The sequence below is a fragment of the Canis lupus genome, chromosome 23, assembly GCF_003254725.2.
Source record: "Canis lupus dingo isolate Sandy chromosome 23, ASM325472v2, whole genome shotgun sequence".
In the NCBI taxonomy this organism is placed as follows: Eukaryota; Metazoa; Chordata; class Mammalia; order Carnivora; family Canidae; genus Canis; species Canis lupus.
This window is the reverse complement of record NC_064265.1, coordinates 45,547,909-45,573,416: the sequence shown is the minus strand read 5'-3', so window position 1 is coordinate 45,573,416 and position 25,508 is coordinate 45,547,909. Positions and strand designations below refer to the sequence as shown.

The 25,508-nt window shown below is 44.8% G+C and overlaps 1 protein-coding gene across 1 annotated transcript in view; it reads left to right on the top strand.

Moving 5' to 3' along the window:
- The first annotated feature begins 12,561 nt into the window (after positions 1 to 12,561).
- Positions 12,562 to 25,508, top strand: part of MINDY4B (MINDY family member 4B) — a 34,736-nt gene continuing 21,789 nt past the window's right edge. The window contains exons 1-5 of the mRNA XM_035705113.2: positions 12,562 to 12,668; positions 12,899 to 12,926; positions 14,644 to 14,811; positions 22,375 to 22,494; positions 23,241 to 23,332. Of these exons, the coding sequence (XP_035561006.1) occupies positions 12,562 to 12,668; positions 12,899 to 12,926; positions 14,644 to 14,811; positions 22,375 to 22,494; positions 23,241 to 23,332 (515 nt within the window). The remainder of the gene's footprint in view (positions 12,669 to 12,898; positions 12,927 to 14,643; positions 14,812 to 22,374; positions 22,495 to 23,240; positions 23,333 to 25,508) is intronic.

Here is a 25,508-nt window from a genome sequence, read left to right as displayed (position 1 = left end):
ATGGGTCAATTAAGCTGATGGGAGAAGCCACACAGACCACACAGCGGTCTAGAGGCTGGAGGGTAGGCCTCAGAGAAAAGGAGAAATCTCCGGTGAAACATGTGAGGAGCCAGGTCTTCTGTCTTCATTTTTTTTTTTTTTAATTTTTTTTTTTTATTTATTTATGATAGTCACAGAGAGAGAGAGAGAGAGAGAGAGGCAGAGACATAGGCAGAGGGAGAAGCAGGCTCCATGCACCGGGAGCCTGATGTGGGATTCGATCCTGGGTCTCCAGGATCGCGCCCTGGGCCAAAGGCAGGCGCCAAACCGCTGCGCCACCCAGGGATCCCGGTCTTCTGTCTTCAAATGCCAGATAGCTAAGCCTGCCTGTGACCCCACAGTGTGGCATGGACGTGGGCCAATGCGGGGAAGTGCACATGTGCACAGGCACACAGGCAATCTAGGCAGCCAGGTTGAAAGATCTGCCCTTCCTCCAGGAAGTCCACCCTCATCTCTTTCCCGATACATCCAATCCCTTTATTGGAGGGAAAATATGTTTTTTTTTTTTTATGTAATTAGAATTAAGGATAGCATGGTCACTGTAGGTGAGGCAGAGATCCAAAAACTCATGTGTTTTCACAGCGTCAATGGTGGCGGTTGGAGCCTCTTCTTATGGCTAATTTTGCTTGGGAAGAAGCATAGCAACAGGAAGAAACTAATTTATCAGTCACTTGGAGAGGGTTAAAGGGCACAGATTTTTAAGACAAGGGCATCAAATGTTAAATTTTGCCAAATTTCCCAATAACCCAGTTGCTTGGTTTAAGGTTCTTGTGAGGAAGAGAAACCAGGCTAACAAATTGCAAGCAAAGAAGCGAAGTGTATTGAAGAAATAAGGTATCTCACAGAATACCAAGACTTGCTGACTTCCAGGACACGGAGAGGACCCCAGGACCGCGGGGACTCTGGGAAGTCCCTGCAGACCTTGGCCACTAAAAGGACTCTATCATCATCAGCTGACCCTGAGGTCCAAATGCATGTTTCCAAAAGAAACAGGCCAATTGGGATGAGATTCTATGTCTGAATCACCCAGCTGTGACCCTATGAGAAGAGTAGTGTGATCAGATTCAGCGACAGTACAGGGCACCAGTAATGTGGCTTTCTCCTTATCAAAGCCCAGGCACTTCCCTACGACTGTGCACATCCTCACTTATCACCTAAGGTAGGCTCTGCAAGGGCTCTTTCCTGGGATGCAGCGATGCTTTCTTCCACGTGAGGAAGATGAGGCTTACAAAGTTTAGTTGACCCAGCCGAGGCTACATACGGGGTAAATGAAGGAGGCGAGACTAAAAACCCATGCCTCCCAAACTACGAAACCAAATGCATGACTGTGGTGTGGGTGTGGGTGTGTGTGGGGGTGGGTGGGTGGGTGTGGGGAGAGGCCGGGTGACTGCGTGGATAGGAACGCATGCACAATAGGTGAGTGGGTGTCTGGATCAGAACCACCAGACCTGAAGGAATGTGGTCACATGGGTTCCCACAGCAAGCTGTTTACAAGAAGGTATTGAAAAGGGAAGGGACAGGGGGTCGGAATGAAGATGGAGGAGAGGGAAAGGCAAAAAAATAAACTCCAAGCAAGAGGGAGACTCCTGGAGTTCGCATACCAACATAAATGTAAACATAGACATACATGGCAAAGGCTAGTCATTGTGCCCCAACAGCTCTTCTACCCTTACTGTGTGGATAAAACATGCCTAGTGCAATGGATGGCTCCCAGCTGAGGACTTCGCCCTTCCAACCTCTCTTCCAACTAGTGGCCACGTGATTCTGGCCGGTGGAAGGGAAGCAGAAGTGACACGGGCAAATTCTGTATCATGCCGGCAAGGGCATGCCCTTCACCATTTTCCCTCTCCTACATTCTGGAATGCAGAGTTAATGGCAGGAGGCGAAGCCGCCGTATTGGACTATGAGATGCAGCCAAGCATGAGGATGGCAGAGCCACAAAATGGGAGTGTCTGTGGCCTGAGCCCCAGATGCCTGCTGATTGAGAAGCCACTGTACTAAGCTCTGAGAACCCAGATTTATCTTCATGTCCAAGGAATAATTTTATGACAGTTACATTGAAGAAATAAAATTCCACATGCCATGCATAGTATCATACTACGCACCTGACAAATGGTAAATGTTTCCACGACTGAGGCACACATTAAAATAAATAAATAAATAAAATTAAAAAAAAAAAAAAAAGGGCAGCCTGGGTTGCTCAGTGGTTTAGCACCGCCTTTAGCCCAGGGCGTGATCCTGGAGACCCGGGATCGAGTCCCACGTTGGGCTCCCTGCATGGAGCCTGCTTCTCCCTCTGCCTCTCTCTCTCTCTGGGTCTCTCATGAATAAATAGATAAAATCTTAAAAAAAAAAGTTGATTTGACTAAGAAATTAATGGTAATTTCTATATCTTCTTTAAACTTTCAAATGATTTTTTAATCAATAAAAAGCTTATTAATAAAATATATTCCATCAATCGAAATTTTTAAATGCTTGGAACTTTTGACACAACACAACTATTCCTCCCCAAAGAATTTTTTTTCTCAGGAAAACTTGTTTCTAAGTATTTTTATTATAAACACATCTACAATGACCGTAATTATACAGTTTTGGCAGTTGAGTGAAATTTTTCATAGACCAAATTCCTTTTAAGTATAAACTTTTAATCCCTGGTTATCTATGATTAGAGAAAGTAATAGAATGAACCCCTCTGATCTATTACACATTTCAGCTGACTCCTGACCAGTTTTTTTTTTTTTAAACTATACATCCTCACCCACTTTCAACCTTCCCCAACTGGATCATTTTGAGGCAAATTGGAGACACCACATCATTTCATTCATAAACATTTTAGTATGGATCTTAAGGACTCTTTTTTAAAAAACATGATCACAGTTTCAGTATCACATCTAAAAAAATCAATAATTCTTTAAAAAAAAAAGACTTTAATTATGTATTCATGAGAGACACAGAGAGGCAGAAACACAGGCAGAGGGAGACATCACTCCCATAGGGAGCCTGATGTGGGGCTTGATCCCAGGACCCCCAGGATCATGACCTGAACCAAAGGCAAATGCTCAACCACTGAGCTACCCCGGCATGCCAATAATTCTCTATTATTATCAAACATACAGTGCTTCAATTTCCCCAATTATCTCATACATTTTTTTTTTAGGATCCAAATAAATTCTATAGATTGCAAACAGTTGATATCTTTAATGTAACAGTTACCTGGACTTTTATGGAAAAGCCTGGTGAGATTCTGGTTTGTTTAAGCCACTATTATTTGGGTTCTCTGTCATAGCAGGGACATCCTAACACCTCATCTCTTCACTAGGCCTGAACTACTACATATCCCCACTCTCAGGGTAAACCCTTGACTCATTGCCCTGGTCCCCAGGCCTGGGCTGACCCAGAGTGAGGGCAGGCCAGAGGCTAGCATTCCATCACATATTGATCGAAGACATTTCTAGTTTTTTTCAGGCTACCCCAGGGCAGCAATCAGGACTCACTGGAAATGCCAGATTTCCTGTAAGAGCAGCCCAAGTGTGGTTCACTGGAAGCCTGGAATTTCTTCCCCAGGGTGAGAGGGAATTGTGCTAAGAATTAGTCAATTTGTAAAATGGAGTGACCAGGACCTGAGAGACAGCCTAGCTCAGGGGTCAGCAAACTTTTATGGTAAAGAGCCAGATAGTAATTATTTAGGCTTTTCAGGCCTCAACAGCCTCTGTTGGAACCATTCAACTCTGCTACTGACTGTGAAAGCAATCATGGGGGGGAGGGGGTGGCAGGTAAACAGTGGTTGTGCTCTGATAAAACTTTATTTGTGGATGTAAATTTTTGAAAATCATAATTTTCACGAGATATTTTTATATATTATTAGATGTTACATCCTATAGCTATATACTGTTATACTATGACATAGTATAATATTTTGCATCACAAAATGTTATTCTTTTCATTTGTTTTCAACCATTTAAAAATGTAAAAACCATTCTTAGCTTACAAGCCATACATAAAGAGACAGCAGACCGGATTTGCTGGCCTATGGGTCATAATTTGCCAACCCCCGATCCAGCCAACTTTCTCATCTCTTTTACCAAGAATTAAACTGAAGACCAGAGAAATGAATGAATTCGCTCAAAGTCACACAGCGTGCTGATGACAGAGGTCAGATTAGAACCCACAACTTCATCTCTCAAAATGCCTAAAAGAGTTGAATAATTTGCAGGAACAGTCTACTTAAGAACCATTCGAAAGGCCAAAGACTGAGAGCCAGAGCTTATATTCAATGCCATATGGATACGTAATGACAACAGAAAGCCTGACTGCAGGGCCCGTCTCCTAGTAACCACAGCCTCTCTGATGAAAGATTGCTCTGACTTGTTATTTATAACTTATTCCCCAATAGGGAGGGTGAGTGATTTGTTTATATTTAGTTACAAGGGCCAAGGAAATCCTGATCTGCCATCTTAGGATAGACACAAACCTTATAGCCACAGCTGCCAGGAGATGGGTGAAAGCAAAGAAAACTGCGATGTACGGTGTTGTCCCCGTTACCAACAACAAGGGTCACATATAGCAATTACTGCCTGCCTGACACAAATAACAGATGGTGTGAGGGGAGACGGGGAGGGAAGGGATGCATTCCTATTTATACTCTACGGAGGCAGTCATTATGAAAAACCTCTCTGCACCTTGTTCATTACTCGGAGCATCTGTTAATTTTGCCTGGCTTTTGATGTTGTTAGCATTACTTTGCTTCTGGTTCCTGGAATTACATTCCTGAGAATGACTTCTGCTGTCTCTGAAGGGGCTTTCTTGGTTTCATAGAGAACTGCATGATCTGAAGTCCAGGGAGAGGGTACAAAGTATTATAAAACCACAAACGGCCTATAAATAGAGAGGGCTCGTGGGCCTGAGTCAAGAGATTCCAGGTGGAGTTAGACTCGACAGATTAGGCCCCAGTCAGAGGAGGTAAGCACTGAAGGGGTTATCAGGCAATGATCTAGTGTTGTCCAATGTCTTATTTTACCTCCTCAGGCCCAGCGAGGGTTAGTGACTCCCATAAGGTCACACAGCAGATTCAGTGAACCCACATCTCATTACTTGCTGCTCCATGACCTTTCTGACACCTAAGCAGCCCCTAAAACAGGACAGAAGATATCACGGAACAGGCAAATGTGAAACACCAGCAAGATGAATCAATCCAGAACCTCTACTTCTCTCTGTCCACAAATATAAAGAGACCATTATGGGTCATTGCACAATCAGAGGAAAGAAATGAAAAGCTACATTCGTTAAAGAATGAGGAAAACACGCCCTAAAACAGTCACCAACCCCATAGTTGCGTGCTATTTTTCAGTTAGCAGAGATGCCTCATCCCCTCTGAGTTTTGTAACAACCCCAGGCAGGTGGTCAGTAGTAGCAGAAATTGGCAGCAATTGTCCCTATTTTGAAGAGAAATAGTTAAAAGTCATTAAACACTTACTACGTGGCTCTGTTCTAAATGCTTCTTAGGTATTAATTAATGAGTCCTCATAGTGAACCAATGGGGTGGTTAATATTATTATACCCATTTTATAAGAGTAGAAACTGAGGCACCTAGGTGAAATGATTGACCTAAGATCACTGCCAGCATGTGCTTGTGGTAGACACACCCTAGGTGACCCTCCCAACAAGTGTCCCTTGAGTGTTGGTGGGACCTGTGATGTGCTTATTAACAGAATATGGGATGAGGGATGCCTGGGTGCCCCAGTGGTTGAGCGTCTGCCTTCAGCCCAGGGCATGATCCCAGAATCTGGAATTGAGTCCCACATTGGGCTCCCTGCATGGAGCCTGCTTCTCCCTCTGGTTGTGTCTCTGCGACTCTCTGTCTCTCATGAATAAATAAATAAATAAATCTTAAAAAAATAAAATAAAACAATATGGGATGGAAAAGGGCCTTATATAATGATATAGGGGTCAATTCTCCAGAAAGACATCATAATTCTTAATGCGTAAGCACCTGACAACAGAGTGTCAAACTATGCAAAGCAAAAACTAATAGAATTGCAAGGAGAAAGAGATTAATCCACTCTCATAGTTGGGAACTTCAACACCTTTCCTTCAGAAGTGGAAAGATCCAGCAGGCATAAAATCAGTGAGGACACAGTTGATCTCAACAGCACCATCAATTAACTGGATACAATTAACATACATAGACTGCTTCATCCAACAGCAGAACATGCGTTCTTCTCAAGCTCATATGGAAGTCTCACCAAGATAGACCACATTCTGGGCAAGAAAACACATCTGCCCAGTTAACTGGTTGACCTCTTAGCGTTGTTATAGAACTTAACAGATGTAAAAGAATAAAAATCATACAATGTCTGCTCGCAGAACGACAATGGAATTAAACCAGAAATCGGTATCAGAAAGATAACTGGAAAATCCCTAAATATGTGGAGATTAAACAGTGCACTAAGTAACACATGGATCAAAGAAGAAACCTCAAGAAAAATAGAAAAATATTTTGAGCTTAATGAAAATGAAACACAACTTACCAAAACTTGTGGGATGTAGCAAAAGCCATGCTGGGAGGGAAAAAAAAAAATATTTTTTTTGGGGGGGGAGGAAAATTTGTAGCATTGAATGCATGTATTAAAAAAGAAGAAAGCTCTAAAATCAATCATCTAAGTTTCCACCTAAGGAAATTAGAAAAAGAAAAGCAAGTTAAATTCAAAGTAAGGAGAAGAAAATAAATAATAAAGGATTAGAGCAATTGAAAGCAGGAAATCAATAGGAAAAAACAATCAATGAAACCAAAAGCTGGTGCTTTGAAAAGATCAATAAAAGCATCTGGGTGGCACAGTCAGTGAAGCTGGTTGGACTTTTGGTTTTGGCTCAGGTCATGACCTCAGGGTCCTGAGATTGAGCTCCACCTCACCTGGCGCTCTGCGCTCAGCGTAGTCTGCTTAAGACTCTCCTCCATTCTCCCTCTGCCCCTACCCACCCCTTCTCTAAAATAAATAAATAAATCTTTAAAAAACGAAAACAAAAACAAAAGCAAACCTAAAAACCAAACCAAAAAAGCAATAAGTCTCCAGCCAGGCGAAGAAAGAGAGAGGATTCAATGGCTAATATCTGAAATACAGGAGAGGACATTATCACAGATTCCACGGACATTAAAAGGATAAGAACACTAAAAACAACTCTACGCTCACAAATTTAATAACCTAGATGACATGGACCAATTCCTTGAAAGATACAACCTGCTAAAACTCACAACGAAAAAGAGACAGTCTGACTTAGCCAACAGAATATGGCAAAGGACTACGGGATGTCGCTCCCACCATTATGTTACCTGATCCAGCAAAGGTGAAGCGCTTTTGCAGATGTGATTAATGCTTCTAATTAGTCTGGCCTTTGAGCTAATCAAAAGGGAGATTATTCTGGGTGGGTCTAGCCTAATTTAGTGAATTCTTTACTGGGATGCTAGGGCTTTCCTCCCCGGTCAGAGAGACTTACAGCAGCAGAGACTCCTTTTGTCTGCTGGTCTTGAGGAAACTAGTTCTATAATCCCAAGGAGATGGATTCGGCCAACAATGATGTGAGCTTAGAAGAGGACCCTCTACGTTGATGGGAACTGAAGGCCTGGCTAACGCCTTGATTGCAGTTTTGTGAGACCCTGAGCAGAGCACCCACTTAATTCACGGCGGGGCTCCTGATGCATAGAAACTATGAAATAATAAATGGGTGTTGTTTGAAGCGGCTAAATCTGTGCTAGGCTGTTAGTAATAGATAACTAATACGGTGAAGGTGCGGGAGTCCCCACCCAAGCAGCCTGACTCCAGGATGTGTGCTTTAAATGCTAGTTGCCGAGTTGTTTTTTGACACTAAGTGAGAAGTTCCCCCTGCCCCCCCCCCCCCGCCCCGACCCATTCTCCAATTCTCTGAGTAGGTGAACTAGGTGTCCTATAATTAATTCAATGCCGGCACTAACTATCTAGAGTTAGAATCCATGGGCTTAAGAGCTCAGTTTCGCAAGAATGTTTTCACTTCAGACTCTAGTCACAAGTATCAGATCATTCTGACCAATTGGTTAGAATAGGGGTTTCTCACAACTCCCTCATGAGGCTCAGTAATTTGCTAGAGGGGCTCACAGGAAGCACTTTACTTACAAGTTTATATACTAATTTATATGCTTTAACATTCAAGTGAAGAGGTACATGGCTGGGGGGTCCAGATGGGTCTCAAGTGCAGGAATCTCTGCCCACAGTGGAGATGGAATATGTCACCCTCCTGATACGTGGATGTTTAGGGGTTTTATGGAGGCCTCATTACACAGGCATGATTGATCAAACATTGGCCATTGGTGATCAACTCGGTCTGTGGCCCGTATCCTCTTCCTGGAGGCTGGGGGCTAGGGCTGGAAGTCCCAGGCAGTCCTATCACCCTTTGTCACTCAGGAAATCCCAAGGATTTCTTAAGAGCTCTGTGCCAGTAACCAGGAACAATGACCAAATATATATTTCCCATTATACCACACTGGTCTTTAAGGTCTTTCGGATGAGGACTGGGGCCTACACCAGTGACTGAGTGACCAACCAAATGCCACATGGAATGAGGGACTGGTTGGGACCAATGTCTGCATCTTCTCACTTTAGGACTTTGACTTCTAGCTTCATGATGCGACTCTCAAAATACATAAAGCGGTGAAAAAAAATGTTTAAAGGAGAGTTTTTAACATATAGGAGGCAAGAAAACATTGGTTAAAGATTAGGAATTTTCACATAAGTCCTATTCTTTACGATTCTATGAATTAAGTCAGAGGAGCCACAGCAAACGAAGCTCAGAGAGACTGACTTTTCCAAGGTTACGAAGTCATGGGGGAGGCCCTGGGATTTGACACCGTCCTCATCACATCACCAAAGAACAAAAAGAGAAGATATCAGCCATCTTCTGGTTTCCTGTGGATTGGCAGAGTTCTTTTCGGTAAGGAATGTAATCAGGAAATTTCCATCTCCACAGAAAGGAGAACTAAAGAAAATGAATGATTCTCAAAGCATAAAGGATTTAACTTAATCCTAAGGAAGAGCTTTCCAGGGGTAAGGTTAATTAAACACTAATGAGATTCTGTTTTAAAAAAAAATTCAAAAGTTTCTAAATTTTACTTCCGGATTTCTGTTTATGAAGCATCATAAGAAAACAGCAAGAAGAAAGGTTGGGGATGATTTTGCAAGCTAGTCAAAATGCTTGCAAGCCCAACGTTTTTAAATTTGACTCTAAGGCAGATTGAGTAAATGATTGTAAAGATCAGTCATAGCTTTCTGGGAAACGATAGCAAATGTTAATAACGTTAAATTTTTACACAGTAATTTCCAAGTCTGGAATAGATACTAGCTTTTCTCATGAAATCACTGGTATTACTTCAAAATCATCCACAAGGAAAGCAAATGGATTCAGACACAGGTTTTTGCACTTATGTAGTGTACTTCCTTCACAGGTGAACGATTTCGGACCCTCTACCGTCACCCACTGCCCCGAAAACATGGCTGCAAAATCCTCCCCCTCCCCCACTATCCCTGCTTGTTCTTGTTCTTTCCTTTTGCTGCTGTAGGCCTACTGCTGCCCTAGACTCCACATGCAAAACCAATTCTTTGCCACAGCAGGGATGGTCTTGGAACAGGAGCTTTAGGTGACTTCACATGCCATGCCATGGGGTAGAAGCAAGGGTAGAAAAATGCAGAAATGGACAATCCCATATTTCACATGTTTCTGCACCCCTCCCTTCTTGCCCTGTCGTTCCAACCTGGCCCAGGGTCTTCAATCCCATCTTTTCAGTCTACCCCATTTCTTACACCCAGGCCTCCTGCTCTAAGTCTTGATAAAACACTCAAAGAGATGGGTGGTTTTCTCTGGATGTGGCTGAATGACATTCTTGACTCTTGGTGTCTTCCAGAGACCAGCCTTTTCCATCTGTGGAGCCCTTATCAACATCCGATGGAAAAGTGAGCGAATGGTGAGGAAGTAAAGGCAGTAACTTCTTTATTGCAAGGAGCAGAACCATGAATTCCAACCTGAGAATGAAGGGAATTAGAGGGGCTGGGCAAGGGATGCTCACAAACAGCGATGAAAGTTGGACTATGCATCAAAAGTCTTTAAAATGACCATATACCATTTAATTCAGGCATTCCACTTCTGGGGTCAAACAATGGGAAGGTAAATACGGCCTAAATAAGTAGAGTGACATACCATTTGGATAGATTAGAAGTCTTAATATGGTGAAGATATGAAAGCATCCCCACTTCACAGATGAATAAACTGAGGCATGGAGAGATTAAATAACTTGTCTGAAGCCATACAAGTAGCAAGAGGTGAAGCCATGATTCAAAACTAAGCAGTCTGGGCCCAGAGACCACGTCCTTACCCACTCTGCTCTCCTGCCTGCCTCCTGCGTACCTACTCACAGCCTGCGGAGCCTGGGTTCTCACAGCGTTTCCCTCTCTTGGTGTCCGTTTCCACCACTAGAGAGAGCAGGAACTTCATCTTATTCACCTTGGCATTTCCAAGCACCTGGCACATAGGAAATACTCAAAACATGTTTATGAAACCCAACAGGAAAGTTTATTTGTGAGTTGTCTATTCGTTGGGATTTATGCTTCTACCTTTACAGAATCTTCTGTAAAATAGGACAGAGACATAAACAAAAATATGCAGATTTAAGAATGATTCTTAAGAAAAAGACTTTCTTAGCGACTCTCCTTTCTTGGGCTGGGATTGTTAAACAATTGAAATGGCAGACGCGGAATTTATTTTTTCTCATGACTTTCTAAATAGGGAAACCCAAGACAAGACATTTCTCATCATTATATTGTTCAAGAGCAAGGATCACATAATTTCTTATTTTTTTCTATACTGAGAGTGCCCAATAAATATTAAATACTAATGCCACTATTAGAAAGATAAAATTATGAAGAGTGGGACAGTAAGGGTTTTAAAAAAAGGATTTATGGTTTGAGAAGAAAAAAAAAGAAAGGAATCATTTATGCCTCTTAGGTTGACACTAAAAATGTGAAATCTGATGAAAGTTTATGGGACTTGTGAATACGAATTGGTTCTACGACCACCAAAAGTTCATTTCAGAAACTGATGGTAGAGAAGTTCAAAGCAAAACCGTGGATGCCTAAATCCACCTGTGGTCTACTTAGTGACTTGCTGTGTCTCAAGGTCTCTGCCATATTGCATATAACCAATCTCCTCAGCCCCGGCCATGCGAGTCATGATAGATCCAAAAAGCCTCTTCGCCTCTTCCCCTCTTAGGATTTTACAAAACTCGTCATCAGAAATGTTCAAAGAGAAAATGACCTCCTGAGGCTCAAATCTGATACTCCACCAAATCAGAAGAGACAAGAAAACTTATATTGGTCGCCGGTATTGGTATTTGTTTTTGATAAACACATTTATATTACTCAGGGTCCTCCCGAAAGAGAGGGAGAGAGAGAGAGACCTTTATTGTAAGGAATTGGCTCACGTGACTGTGAAGGTTGACTAGTCTGGGAACGTTCAGGGCGCTTCTCTGGCTGGAGACTCAGGGAAGAGTTGATGCTTCACTTTGAGTCTGAAGACTATTGACAGGCAGATTCCTTCTTCTTCCCGAGACCTCCGTCTTTTAAGGCCTTCACCTGATTGGTTGAGATCCAACCACCTTTTGGGGTATAATCTATCTTACTCAAAACCTACCATTTAAATGTTAATCACATCTTAAAAAAAACAACAACAACAAAAAACAAAAACACCTCCGCAGCAACATCTAGATGGGCATTTGACCCAAAACTGGGCTCTCTATGTAGCCTAACAAGATGACATAAAATTACCCATCACAACAGGAATATTCTTTATTATGCCAGTTATCGCAGCTACATTTCATTCAGCCAATAGGGCATGATATCATTTTAGACCTCTCCCTGAAACAAATCAAACCAGTCCTTCTTCAAACTGTCCGCAAGATTTCTGTGTACTAGACTCGATGCCAAACATCTGTTGGCCAATTTCTTCCTTGGCCTACATATTATCCAACAGTAGTCGATACAGTTTTTAGATATCAACAGGATGGCTCTTACCCCCCTTTGCTAAGTATCTCTGTACCACAAACACTTCCACAGAAGCATGATGGCATCAACTACTCTCACATTCCACCAGGATGGTATCCTTGGCCAATTAAATTATCCCAATTGTTTTGATGCTGCTGAGAAGTAATTGCAATCCTTTTGTTTATAAATCTGGGTCTTGGATTAAACATTCATGGCGTCTATACAGGGAACAGCAATACACAAAGTATTCCGCCTCCAATGAAAGTTTAATTGACATCTGAGAGCAGGGCCTTTCAGAGAGCCCAGAGCAGCAAGTGTGTGGTGTGATCTCCTCGCTGGTCAAAAGTAGGGGCCGCACTCCAGCTGGCCCAGTCCAGAGAGCCAGCACCTGGCTTCCCCACTGCCCGACCTTCTTCTCCCAACCTAACAGCTCCCTTCATCAGTTCACCACATCACCCAGAGGACTATGCAAGTCTCGGACAAGGAACAATGCTCCCAGGAGCTGGATTTGGAGGAGATAACTAGGAAAATTTCATTTCTGGACAAATGGCGGCAAATCTTTAGTTATCATCGGTAAGAATGTCCTTGTGTTCTCATTTCTCTAGAACCAGAGGGATTTCAGGTGTTCAGGCAATCAGCTTTTATGCTCGCTACATGAGAAGTCTCCATTATAGGTTTACATTTAAGATGCTTCAGGTATAACCATGTGTGGAGAGAGACTTTGCTAGCAAGGTTGGGTTGGAGGAGGTTTGAGGGTTGAATAGAGGGAGTCATTTACTTGATGTTCCCTCTTTCATTTATAGGTTGGGAGCCAATAACACAACTCTTCAGGTAATTACTTTTCTCAAAACCAGTGTGTTTTCCTCTGGTTGCTTCTTCAAACAATCACATTAACGGCATAATCGGCATTTATTCTATGCACATAATGTCACTCAGGCACCCGGCATTTAACGTGCGAACACAGAAAACTAGAAAGCCCGTTGAAATCTTTTCTTTTGCTTTCCTTTTTTTCTTTTTTCTCCATAAAAATCTCTTCCCACTTTTAAGTACTTTTCATCATTAAGAACACCATATGGTTATTATTTTAGAAAAAAGTAATATTAGAATCTAGAGTTCTTACACGTGCAAAGCAACACTAGATTCTGACATCCAAATGCTTCAGCGTTCCTGAAGAAAAGTAATTTTGAAAGTAGCTATCATCTTTATTCAGCTTCTGAAAAACTGTTTTCCTTCATCATTTTCAAAAATGGGAAAGCTGACTGAATTCAGGGGTTACAAGGCATTTTAAAATCTGTTATACGATATAAGACGAAGGATTTTTTTTTTTTAATCTCTGTAACCCGAGGTTACGAAGTAGTGAACTTGGTATTTCAGATATTAATTCAATCTCTGAACAAACACAGCACAAAACATGAGGGCGATTTTCCTGGCACTAATATATGATATGATCAAACAACTGAATAATTAATATTTTAACTGTTAACGCTAAGGCGTCTTCCTTCCAGTAACCTGTCATCAAAAGCCTTATTTGTGCTAAAACTTTCCTAACCACAGTCTAAATTAGAATCAGAGAGATAATGCTTCCATTTTAGTCCTGGAAGTATTCAGTGGAAATAGCTACCATTTGGGAGAACAGAATATTCAAAAGATAAAACAATCTTTGAAAGGAAAAAACTAAATAAATGTCAAATTACGCTTCATACAAGGTGAGGGAAACCCATCGCCACAAATGTAAAGATTTTCCATTTGATTTACGGAGTGCAGTAGTCTGCAACTTGGAGGCTGTGTTTCTGAGATAAGAAAACATCTTGGCCTCTAGGAATCTAGAAAACTAAGGAGACAGTTTCCTTCATGTTTCGGCTACCAACGGGGCAGATTTGTTTCACGGCATCGGTATAGAAGTCAAATAAATTGGAGGAAGACTTGACACTAACATATTTAAATGCCATAAGAATCGGTCAAGAAGAGTAAAAATAAGTTTTTTTCTTAAAGATAGGGGGTGGTTTTCTTAAAGACGAAAATTATTATAACTCACTTATTAGGGAGCAGGAATCTGAGAAAATTAAAAGGAGGTAACCCGACTTCATTTATGGGCCAGTTAACCACACAGTGAGAAATCCCTCGTAGACACTGGAAGGTTCATTTACTGTTTATAAAATGTTGTCTTCTCAAAACAAGAGACAGCGACATTTACATTCTTCTCTAAACATAATTTCAAGTCAAGGTCTTGATAGCATTAATTATGTTTCCATAGTTACATTTAACCTCTCCCAGTCATGTAAAACTTAGGAGAAACCCTTTGACACAGACACTGGGATTTTTCTGCCTCTTTTATTGCTATTTATCACAATTTTCAGAGGTCTCTAAAAGGGAGACAGTATTTTCTGAACACTGATATTTCCGAGAGAAAGAGAGAAAAAGGGGAGGGGGGGGGGAACAAGTCATCACCAGCTCTGTTTGCTTTGGGTTTTTTTGTTTGTTTGGTTGTTTTTGTTTTGTTTTGTTTTGTTTGTTTTTTTGGTTTTTTTGGCGATGGCATTTTACACAGAATCATGAAGGCAACCATATAACTGTGGATGAAACTGAAGATGGACCGGGAAAGCCTCAGCCCACAGGACAAGGACATTTGCCATCAAGCAGCCTTTGTTCTATCCCCAAACCCTCTATCATCTCTTCAAAATCAGGCGGCTTCCCTATCTCCCTAGCAATGGCCATGGTAAGTATAGCTTGTCAATTAAATATGAAAGGAAATGTAATCTTCCCCAAACAACAAGGCTGGGGAATCTTATCTGCTGTCATGTGAGAGTATTACGGAAGATAAGACCACAGACGGTTGTTATTGGTAAAAGGAGAATATAATTAAAATGACTTATTTATGGTATTTTTCAAGGACGTCGGTGGTGTTAACAATCTTTTCCTCCCAAACTCGGAGAGTCTCTCCATTCACTTCCTTGGTCTGTTGATTAACTTTGAGGGAGTGAGGGAGTTAAGTTCAAATAATCACTACATAAGGTAAGATAGGGCAGGTGACAAGTGCCACAAACAAGCATCCAGAAAGCCAGGTCGCAGCCCTGTCCCAGCACAGGCAGGAGGGAGGGAGGGAGGGAGGGTGGTGGGACACCTGGGCCAGGCCTGGTCCTGGGGCAAGGGGCTCGTCTCAGGAAATGTTTTCTGGGGCTGCCAATGAACATGCAGAGTTGAAAAGAAGCTGACATTGAGGATTCAAGTGGATTTGGAATCTCCTGTTCCCAGGGACAATTCGCTCAATTCCAAACTTGCTGGGTGGGGGCAAAGGGCTGAGGCGGAGACCCAGCTAGGGGGCAAACCAGCAGCATCTCATGGGGTCAAACAGGCCAGGGCTGGAGCCAAATGCCTTGGCAATGGTCCGAAGGCCCAGCTGTCAAGGTCAAAGAGGCACGGTGGGGCACTGGGGAAGCTAAGCCATGGGTCAAGCCAGGAGGGGAAGGGAAAGGACCAGCTAGGGTGAGAGATCCCTTCAGTCAAATTGCCTACAAGATAGTTCTCTCAATCAGAGTGGGACTCGGGGCTTCTTAGGACAATTTCTTCCTCAGGACTTTCCTCCTGTCTCTTTAGCCTCCATACTGTATTCTGGAGCCTCAGGCAGAGACTTTTCCTGGGGGGCCCTAAGAACAAGAATTGGAGGAAGCACTTCCTTCCTGAGGACATGCTGCCCTACGCCTGGGCAAGCTTGCAGAAACCACCCAGGACCAGCCTGGTCACCTGGCTGAAGGCCAGTAACACTTGCCCTGTAGTCAGGCCTGCCGCAGGCCGTGCGCTGCACACAGGGTCAGGCAGGAGTGGGGACTGGAACCCCTTCTGGGGAAACCACACAGTCTCCATCTGCTTGTTGGGTTGGCCCCGACTGCAGCATTTGCAACCCCGAATACAGGCTTCCCTTAAGGTCCTCAGAGGGGACATCGTCACTTGTAAGGGACCAAGCCCCACATTCCTTTTTACCCTGCGCATCCTCACGGGCCTTACAGAGCAGCTCTTTCCTGTCATCCTTGCAGTACAGATGTACCAGGAGGCCCGCCGTTCTTTCTTATTATCACAAATCTTTGCCTCGATCCACCTTCCCTCCCTTGCTCAAATGCCAGATGTCACAGGAAGACAGGTCAGCAGGCTCCCAGGAGACGCCGCATTTGCTTACTGGCCTCACAGCCCCTGGCGGGTACCTTGACTCGTGTCTTGCGTGTCCAGTTAATGGCTAGCCTCTCAGGGAACGAAGACAGGCCATGCACGTGTGACCCCGTGAGAGTCTCCAGCCTCAGTGATTGGTCTGTCTACACTGTGCCGTAGAACCGGAAGCGAGGGCAACTGTGTGCATTTTCCAAGATAACGAGCAATCTCTAATAGGAATGTATTCCTGGCTCTGTGATGCCTTTCTATGAAGACCCTCATTGTAGGATTTACACATATCAGGAAATTAGACTACCTTTTCTCTGAGAAAAAAAAAAAAAAAAAAGAGAGAAAAGCATGAATCTCTATTGGTATTTGCCTGTCCGGGCTCCCAGAAATTCCAGAAGCCTTTGTATGATGTAACGGTGGAGGGAAAGAGTGGGGTAGGAAGGAGACAGAGGTGGGAGGGAGTCTTCTCTCAGTGTACCTTTTGGTGCTCTCTGGATTTTGAACCATGTGAACATGCGATGTATTTTTAAAAACACATGTAGAAACTTTAAAAACAGGAGAAAGGCAGTCGCAGATGTTTCCAAAGCCTTCTAGTCTCTCCGTATATTGTTGGAAGCAAGAGAGCCTGGGTCTGAATTCCCCCACTTATCCACCAACACAAACGTGATATGATTGCAGACCTCCCCCGTGACTTTTCCAAGGTAATTCTCTCCCTTTGGAAAAGCCTGGGGGACAAGAGAATCAGACGGCTAGAGCCTGATCCGGAGTCGATGGAGTGGTAAGGAAGTCCCAGAAGTGGAGATAATTGATTTTTTTTCTTTAAAAAAAAAATGAATTTGGACTTATTCCCATTGTGTGGGCCAGATGATAGTGTGTCCTTTAAATAGCAGTAGCATTAATTAAACACACCCTGGGATTTCGAGCTGCTGAGCCTTGGATCCTGAGTACGCGTGTTCCAGGGAGCTGGTTTGGAAGCTTGACCAAGTCTAATGGACGGGTGGGCGGTGCAGCCGCCTGGCACATTATCAGAGCTATTGAATCCTAATATTCACTTGAGGATGCCTTTTGTTGTCATTGGGCCCTTCTCTCTTCCCTCCTGTTTGGGGTAGGGATGCATGGGATTTCCTGACTTGGGACCACACACTCTTTGCTGGAAATCTGCTGAGAAAGGAGGTGTGTGTGTGTGGCGGGGGGGGGGGGGGGGGGGGGGGGGGGGGGGGGGGGGGAGTGCGCATGCCAGCCCTCCTGTTTCTCCCCTTTTGTGACTCATTTCCAAGACTACAGCCCTCTTCCTTTCCCCAACGGAACATCTTAGGGTGCATGAGGTGTGAGGAATGATGGCCAAGGCGGCTGGCCCGGGAGAGACTAGAGAAGGTGAGCAGCCTCCTCTGCGCTCTTGCACCTGCACCTCCCCGCCCCTCACCCCAAAACTGCCTGCCTTCCCTCCAGGGCACTCTCCCGTCCTCCTCCGCAACCAGGCCCTTCTCCAGAACCCAGCCCTGAACACATTCCTGTAGCCTCTTTCATCAGCAGCCAATAAGCAGGCCCCTGGTGTGTTTGCAACACCACCCAGCAGGAGCATATTATATTCTGGTGGAGACCCAGGTGAGTGGAGCTTCCCTGGAGCCTAAGAGGCAACGGGTGAGGCTTTTTGGAAGTAGGAAGCACAGCCTGGTGCCCCCGCAGAAGGTCTGGCCAGGAGATGGACCTCAGTGGATGTTTACTTGGTTCATTCACTGTTCTGGACAATCTCCCAGGGAAGCAGCCCAGTGTGGGGCAGTAGGTACCATCCCGGTGCCCCTCTTGTACTCTCCACCCTTCTCCATCCTGCCCTCTGCCAAAACTGACCTGGAGGGACTCCATCAACAGGGCTCCCTCCTCTCCTGGCGCCCTACTCAGTTTGACCCATGGGAGCTCTGGAAGGAGCCCTGGAGGGAGCCTGGACGGAGTCTGGAGGGAACCTGGAGGGAGCCTGGGGGAGCCTGGAGGGAGCCTGGAGGGAGCCTGGAGGGAGTCTGGAGGGAGTCTGGACAGAGTCTGGAGGGAACCTGGAGGGAGCCTGGGGGAGCCTGGAGGGAGCCTGGAGGGAGCCTGGAGGGAGCCTGGAGGGAACCTGGAGGGAGCCTGGAGGGAGCCTGGAGGGAGGATTTGGAAAGGAGTCAGGGTCTGTGCAGCCAGCAGAAAGCCAGTCCTCTCTCCCCAGAGTGGTTCAGGTCACTACTCCCTCCACTCCCCCTTCAGGTCTAGGGGAGATGCTCTCGCTGGCTGTGGGAGCCCCATTAGCCTCTGGGTTCCCCCCCACCCATGCAGCCCACGTCTTTGTAAGTAGTCCCTGTCTTCAACTTTCCTCAGGTTGATCATCCTGACCTAGGGCGCCATCTGGTCCCTGCGGGCCCTCTACTGGTACAAGCTGAAGGGCTTGCATTTGGGGCCTGGAGCTGCCATTTACAAGGGAGTCGATCTTGGGCCTACACGCAGCTGCTCCGCACCCCAGATGTTTTCATTGTACACTGAAAGGGCCAAATTCAATTTTTAGAAAATTCAGCCGATGCTTACTGGGAGCCTGTCACATACCAGCCAGGGCCCTGGATGCTGAGGAATCCATGGTGAACATGACCAGGCCCGAGCGTCTACCACTCCATATGACGGGCGAGGAGAGTAATGTTTCCTTGGACCCAATAATTCTAAACTCTGATCCCGTGATGAGCTGGTAATTCCTAAGGCAAGAAAAGGTTTAGAGAAGAAGCTTCAAAAAGTCATGCTACTTAATGTGTGAATGTGGGCATGTGAGCGTGTGTGAGCATGAGTGCATGAGTGTGCGTGAGCGTGTCAGACAGCGATCCTCACCGCTGTCATCATCCTGGCGATCAGGAAAGAGAGGCATTCATTACAAATTCTAGAAAACTAACCAGGGGAGAAGAGAAAAACTCAGAACCGTGCTTGAGGGTGCCAAGTAAGAACGATCGTCCTGGTCACTCATTAGGACCGTCACCATTTGCGTCCCGTTAGCCGACAGCACGATGACCCACACCTCTCCTGAGTCTAGCAGGCCGGGCTTGGGCCAAGCGATATACCTTATGAAGGTCAATGTCAACGTAGGTGAGATGAGTCACCTTTACTAAGTCACGCAGGCTGGGAGGGCCACCCCAGTCGGGCTGGCTGGTGACACTCCCTAAGTTGGAAGTGGTACCTGGCAACAGAAAGAAGACTTTGTTTAGACTTCCAGAGGTTTGTTTTTTTAAGTGAATTTGAATTCTAAGCCTTCTTAGTCTCAGGCTCTCATATTTACACACTTCCCCTCCCCTCCGCCTGTCAGGATAAGCAATAAAATCTTAGGAGGGGCAATCTGTCCAAGGGCACGCGGTCGGCGTGGAGTCGAACCCGTCGTCTTCTCAACCCGGGAGTGGGGGGTGCTCGGTCTGTCTTCTGGGCTGTGCCGCCTTGATGGCAGGGAAACACTCGATTTCATCGTCAGCCCTCTTCCTGGGGATGTCCTGTGGTTGGTGGCCCGTTGGCCATGGGACACACCTGGTCTGTGTCTCCCAAGAGCAGTCTCTACGCCCTTCTCTTCTGTCTCCTTGACTTGCTGTTACCCTGAGAAACCAAATTCATTCATTCTTTCTTTCTTTCTTCTTTCTTTCTTTCTTTCTTTCTTTCTTTCTTTCTCTTTCTTTCTTTCTTTCTTTCTTTCTTTCTTTCTTTCTTTCTTTCTTTCTTTAAGATTTTATTTTTATTTTATTCATGGGAGTGATTGAGACAAACAGAGGCAGAGGCAGAGGGGAAGCAAGCTCCTCGAGGAGCAGGGAGCTCAATTCAGGGCTCCATCCTAAGGACCCTGGGATCATGACCTGAGCAGAAGGCAGACGCTTAACCGACTGAGCCACCCAGGTGCCCCCAGGCAAATTATTTTTCTTCAAGTGCACTTCTGGGCCCTTGTTCATGCTGAAATGCACCTGCCTCTATTTCTTTGTAGAGGCGATCTTTTCTTTCGACAGTGGGAGCAGAGATGGCCAGGAAATAAACTCCAGCCACAGAAGCAGACCCTGGTCCCACCAGGGGACGAGCATTCCAGATGCAGGCTTCTCCTGCATCTCTTTCTTAGAAACCATTTAGCTCTGGACCAATTGGGCTGCATGTTCTTTTTTGTCCACACCGTCCAGTTGGCTTTGAGCGCCCGAATGTGATATTAAGGTTTCCAGGATCAGCCCCCAGGAACTCTTCAGTCTCAACTTCCACAGACTTCCTGTACCACGGTTCTGGAACACACACATACATGCATACGCATGCACACACCGCAGAGTCTCCTAGTTGCACTGAACCACTCCCTGTCCCAGGATGCTCTGAGTACTCTGTGTGTGCGTGTGTTTGCAGATCTTCTCTGCCTCCTCTCCCCTCTGTTACAGGCAATAGGCCAATGTGTGGTCTGTCCCAAAGTGTGAGACATGTGCCTCTGCTGGAGCATGAGTGCTTTTAGGGATACGTCATTAAGTGCCATATTACATAGACTGAGGCACCTTGCGGGAAAGTTAGCTCCTTCCTCACCCAGGCAGACCCTGGAAAAAGGCTCTGTAAGGGATGACACCTCATTCACACTTCCTGCTTCCTTAATTCCTTAAAAAGAATGCCAGCTTAGGTGGAGCTTTCACAGGCAACGGTTCCTAGCATAAGTCAATCGAACATTGTTTTATTTCCATTATTTTTTTTTCAAGATGTGGCGAGTGATTTTGATTCCTACTTAAAGATGTGATATGAAGTGTCCTTACTAAACAGATATTTTTGAAGTTATCGAAGAGTAGCTCCAGCTAGTGAAAAAATATTAATTAAATAAAGACCAGCACGCAAAAACAATAGCGATCATAGGATGACACATACTTAAAGCTAGGGAAGCAGAGCAATGGATGCAAGTCCCAGCTGTTCCTACCAGCTGGGTAACTTACTCGAATACTTCTCTGTGAAAAGGGGATAATAAGAGTACCTACCTCAAAGAATTAAATCAACATAATGAATATAAAGCACTTAGGCCAATGCCTGGTGCATAGAAAATGCTCAATAAACGCTAGATGCCATTTGCCAGCCTGGTTCAAATGCCGCCCCTTCCCTGAAGCCTTCTGGAGTGCTTCAGTCAGAAGTTCTCCTTCCTCTGTTCTCTCAAGCTACCTTGTACTTACGGAACTTCACACCTTCTATCTTATACATAGTTGTGGGGTATCAGACTTTTTATTTCTCTATATCCCAAATAGGGCCAAGCGCATGCTAAACAATTTATATGTCCTTGATCATGAATAGATTCTCTCTCTCTTTTTTTTTTTTTCATGTGTTTGGTTTATAAAGGCTTTTTTTTTTTTTTTTTTTTTCTGGGAAGCTCTAAAAGACCCTCTCTAATCTCAACACGCTATAGAGTAGCCAGGAAAACCTTAAAGATTCTGGGGCAAGAGAACGGAGAATGCTTTGTTTAGTGTCATTGGAATCAATGTTGTACTCAAGCTAGAAATGCAGAGTCCTGTTTCGTCCTGTTTCTTTTTCCTAGAGCAAGAGAGAAAGACTCAAAGATGGGATGGGTAGGGGCTGTAGAGTCATGGATATAGATAGGGACAAGAGGCAGAGGGCCAGCGCAGCAGCCCGCGGTGGACTGCAAGGTGTAAGGGAGACATGGCTGGCAATGGAAGGTGAGACAGACACAAGGGACAAAAATTGGTTGGGGACCACAGGGTGCAAAGTCGACACACTGAGCCTTCAGGATAAAATAGTCAAAGGGCACCTGGTTGGCTCAGTCAATTAAGCGTCCGACTTCAGCCTAGGTCATGATCCCAAGGTCCTGGGACTAAGCCCCATGTTGGGCTCCTTACTCAGTGGGGAGTCTGCGTCTCCCTCTCCCTCTGACCCTTGCCCCTTGTGCTTTCTCAAATAAATAAACAAAATCTTAAAAAAAAATAGTCTAAGGGAACCTGGTGTGATTCTTCTGCACATGACTCTACACTTAAGATAGGGGAATAAGGTAACATGTAAACCAGAATGAAGGAAGGGGACGGGCCTCCCTCCATAACTTCACCAGCATACTTAAGGCTCTTTATGAGGATTGTGTCCAAGAAGAATTATCTTTGTTTGAATCATTTATTTCCCCTCTTCTCAGAAGTTACGGCAGAGCCTCTTTGGCAATACCATCCATGTCTTCAGCCATGACTGGAAAAAGGCCTATTTCAGGTTCCATGATCCTTTTTCTGACCTGGCTTTCGCTTTGGAAGTAGGAAAGGTAATAATAGGCAAAATTTTGTAGATATTCTAATCCTATACTCCCTATCCATGTTTCCCTCCATCCTCACCCATCAGGAATGCATGTTTTCATTACAATCATTTCTAGAAGCATATTTAATATACTTTAAAATTTAACTTTAAATGACAAGAGACTGTTTGCAACTATAAACTTACTGCCAGGATTGTAGCAAAGTCTCAACTTCCCCCCCATCCCCCCCATATACCCCGCCCTCCCCAATTCTAGCTTTCCTGGCTCTTCCCTCCAGGTTCGAAGTATCCCTGAGGATTTAGAAGGCAGCAGGAGACCCAGGAGCTTCTTTCTGTCTTGTTTGAAATCTCAGGAATTCATGTCATCAGTTACCAGTCGCACAGAATTTCAAGGACTAGCCAACAAGTTCCTTGCATCCTACAAATCTACAAGTTTGATATGAAGCAGGGGCATGGTGGAGGAAGGGTGGAGGAGGACACACATCCCCAGGTGCCAGTCTACAGAGCTCCTCGAAGGAGCTGGTCATTGCAGATTCTGGCCCAGCCATGGCATCTGACCATGGCCCCATGTCTATATAACACAGTGTCCCTTTGCCACGCTCAGGGATGCTGTACCCCAGGAGGCAGAGAGTTGCCGAGAATAGACAGCATCCATTTCCAAGAATTCTCCTTTGTCATGTTGGCCCCGAAGGAATTCCATTAGAGCCCCGCTCCCAGCCTTCACATGCCTCACTGTATTCACCTTCCCCATTTCAGGGAGGTGCCCGAAGTATTCAGATGGCTGTACAAGGATCTATCATCAAATACTTGTTGTTTACAAGGAAGGGAAAAGACTCCAACTTTCAAAGGTAAGAGGCCTAGAACTACTTGAAAGAGTTACGCATTTCAGGAGAACCTTTATGTGCCAAATAGTCAATATGGAAGTTCCCCTGGCTGGTGGGGCGGTGGGGGGGGGGGGATGGGGGGCGGGCTCTGGAAGGGGACTTGCCTCATGAGACCAAAGTGGCTCTGGTTCTCCTGGAGGGACTGGATTTTGTGACTGGGGAGGACTCTTCTGAAGCCACTCTCAATGGCTGCAGGAATAATGTTGACAGTTTTTATGCTCCACTGCAAACCATCCTGTCAGGTAAAATGATGCACCTGGTCTCAGGTGGGCTTACTTGACAATATTTGATGGGAAGCCCCAGACTAACAATTTCAAGGAGGAACAAAAGGGCTGCTTTTTAGAAACCCTGGTAAATGAAGGATTAATTCTCCTATTTAACCAGGCTGATAAAGTACAGTGTTTGGTAGTTGCCAACTTAAGAAAATCAGTTCATCTGACTTGATGTAGAAGTCAATAAACCCCTATCGTGTGCAAAGCTCTATGCTCGATATCAGAAGAAATAAAAATAAGTAAAACGTATGTATCTGCCTTCAGCAGGGTGAGTTATCCCTCAAAACAGGAGCTAAATGTATAATTTATTCTAAGATCATGAATTGCCAGTTTCCTGAGAAGCGGAGCCAGAGATGGGAGTTCTTTATACAAGTGATTTATGAAGGGAATGCCTTGTTGGAGAGAGAAAAAAAAATCTTTTATCCTTCTAGCTTCTTTGGCTGGTCTAATAATTAACCTGACAGAGGACAGATTAATAGGAGAAAAACGAACATAAGTTTAATGACACGTATACATCCTGTATACATGGGAGAGACCCAGGAAAATGGAGTAACTCCCCAGAATAGCCAAAGGCATCACCTGAAATACCATCTTTGGCTAAAGACCAAGGAAGATGTTGAGGGAGGGGAGTCCGTCATGGGAGATTACCAGGAAAAGCAGAGCAAACGAGGGGTAAGGTTGTTGTGCTGATTTACATCCGTGCGTTCTTGACCAATAGAAGTTTCTGGAGATTTAGAGCCACCCCCCTCTTCCAGTGAGAGAGATACCCTTACAAATGGCGATTTCCCTTATAATGTCTTTTGCAAAAGGCTAACTTCTACTGAGCTTTCAGACCTGCTCTGAAGTCTGTAGTTAAAAAAGGAAAAATAAACCAGCTTAAAATAATCAATATGCCAAAGAGGTTGGGGTGGCAAGACTCACTCCCCTTCAGCCCGCAGGAGGAACCTGTAAGAGCGAGGGATGCAGGGTAGGGAAGGAGAAGCTGGGGATGTGGTGTCCAGCGATGTCCAGCCTTGGTCTGATCCCATGGGAGTTCTGCAGCCTCAGCTGCCCCATTTTCAAAGAAGTAAGTGGGGCCTTTGGGCTTCCCACCCAGTCGGCCTTTGGCTTTCAGCCATCCCTCAAAAGGCAGGCATAACTCCTAATCACTCCCAGGCCAGGCGGTTCCTGATCTTCAGAGAGAGTTGAAAAGTAGGAGTCACGGGTAGCCATCCCCAAGAGCAGGTGGGAGAGGTGTCCGCCAAGTAAGTAAAAGGGGCCTCAGGGAATCCAGATGAAGTACACACACATTTGCTCCACACATAAAGCATCTCGCACAGCACCTGGTATGCAAATTTAATTTAAATATTAAATATGTGGTGATGAGGAACCGCTATCCGAGACCTGCTCCATGAAGACTTCCTGAACCTTCTGAGTCAAAAGCTGTCTCCCTCTTCTGGACTGTCATAGCCCTTTGGTTTATTCTCATCCACCTCCTCAGACTAGGTTTTGGAGTATGGAACTCCCTGATGCCCAGTTCTGTACCACCGCAGAGCTAGAAGGATGATATACATAAATCATTACTGAGTTCCTTAATGAACCCCAATCATGTGTTTCTCCAACAGTTGTCAGTGTTAAATATTTAGAAAACCGGCACAGTAGAGGTCTACAATGTAAAGACTGGCTCCCATGTCCTGGGAAATCCTGACGGACTGGGATTGCTCCATAGACTCTAATGGTTAAGAGCAGGGAGTCAGGAGCCAGCCTGCCTGATTTCAGATCACTGCTCTACCATTTCCCGGGTGAATGACCCCCCGGGGCGGGGTAGGGGGGGACAATTACTCAACATCTCTTTCTTTCTTCACCTCTAAAATGTGAGTAACAGGGGC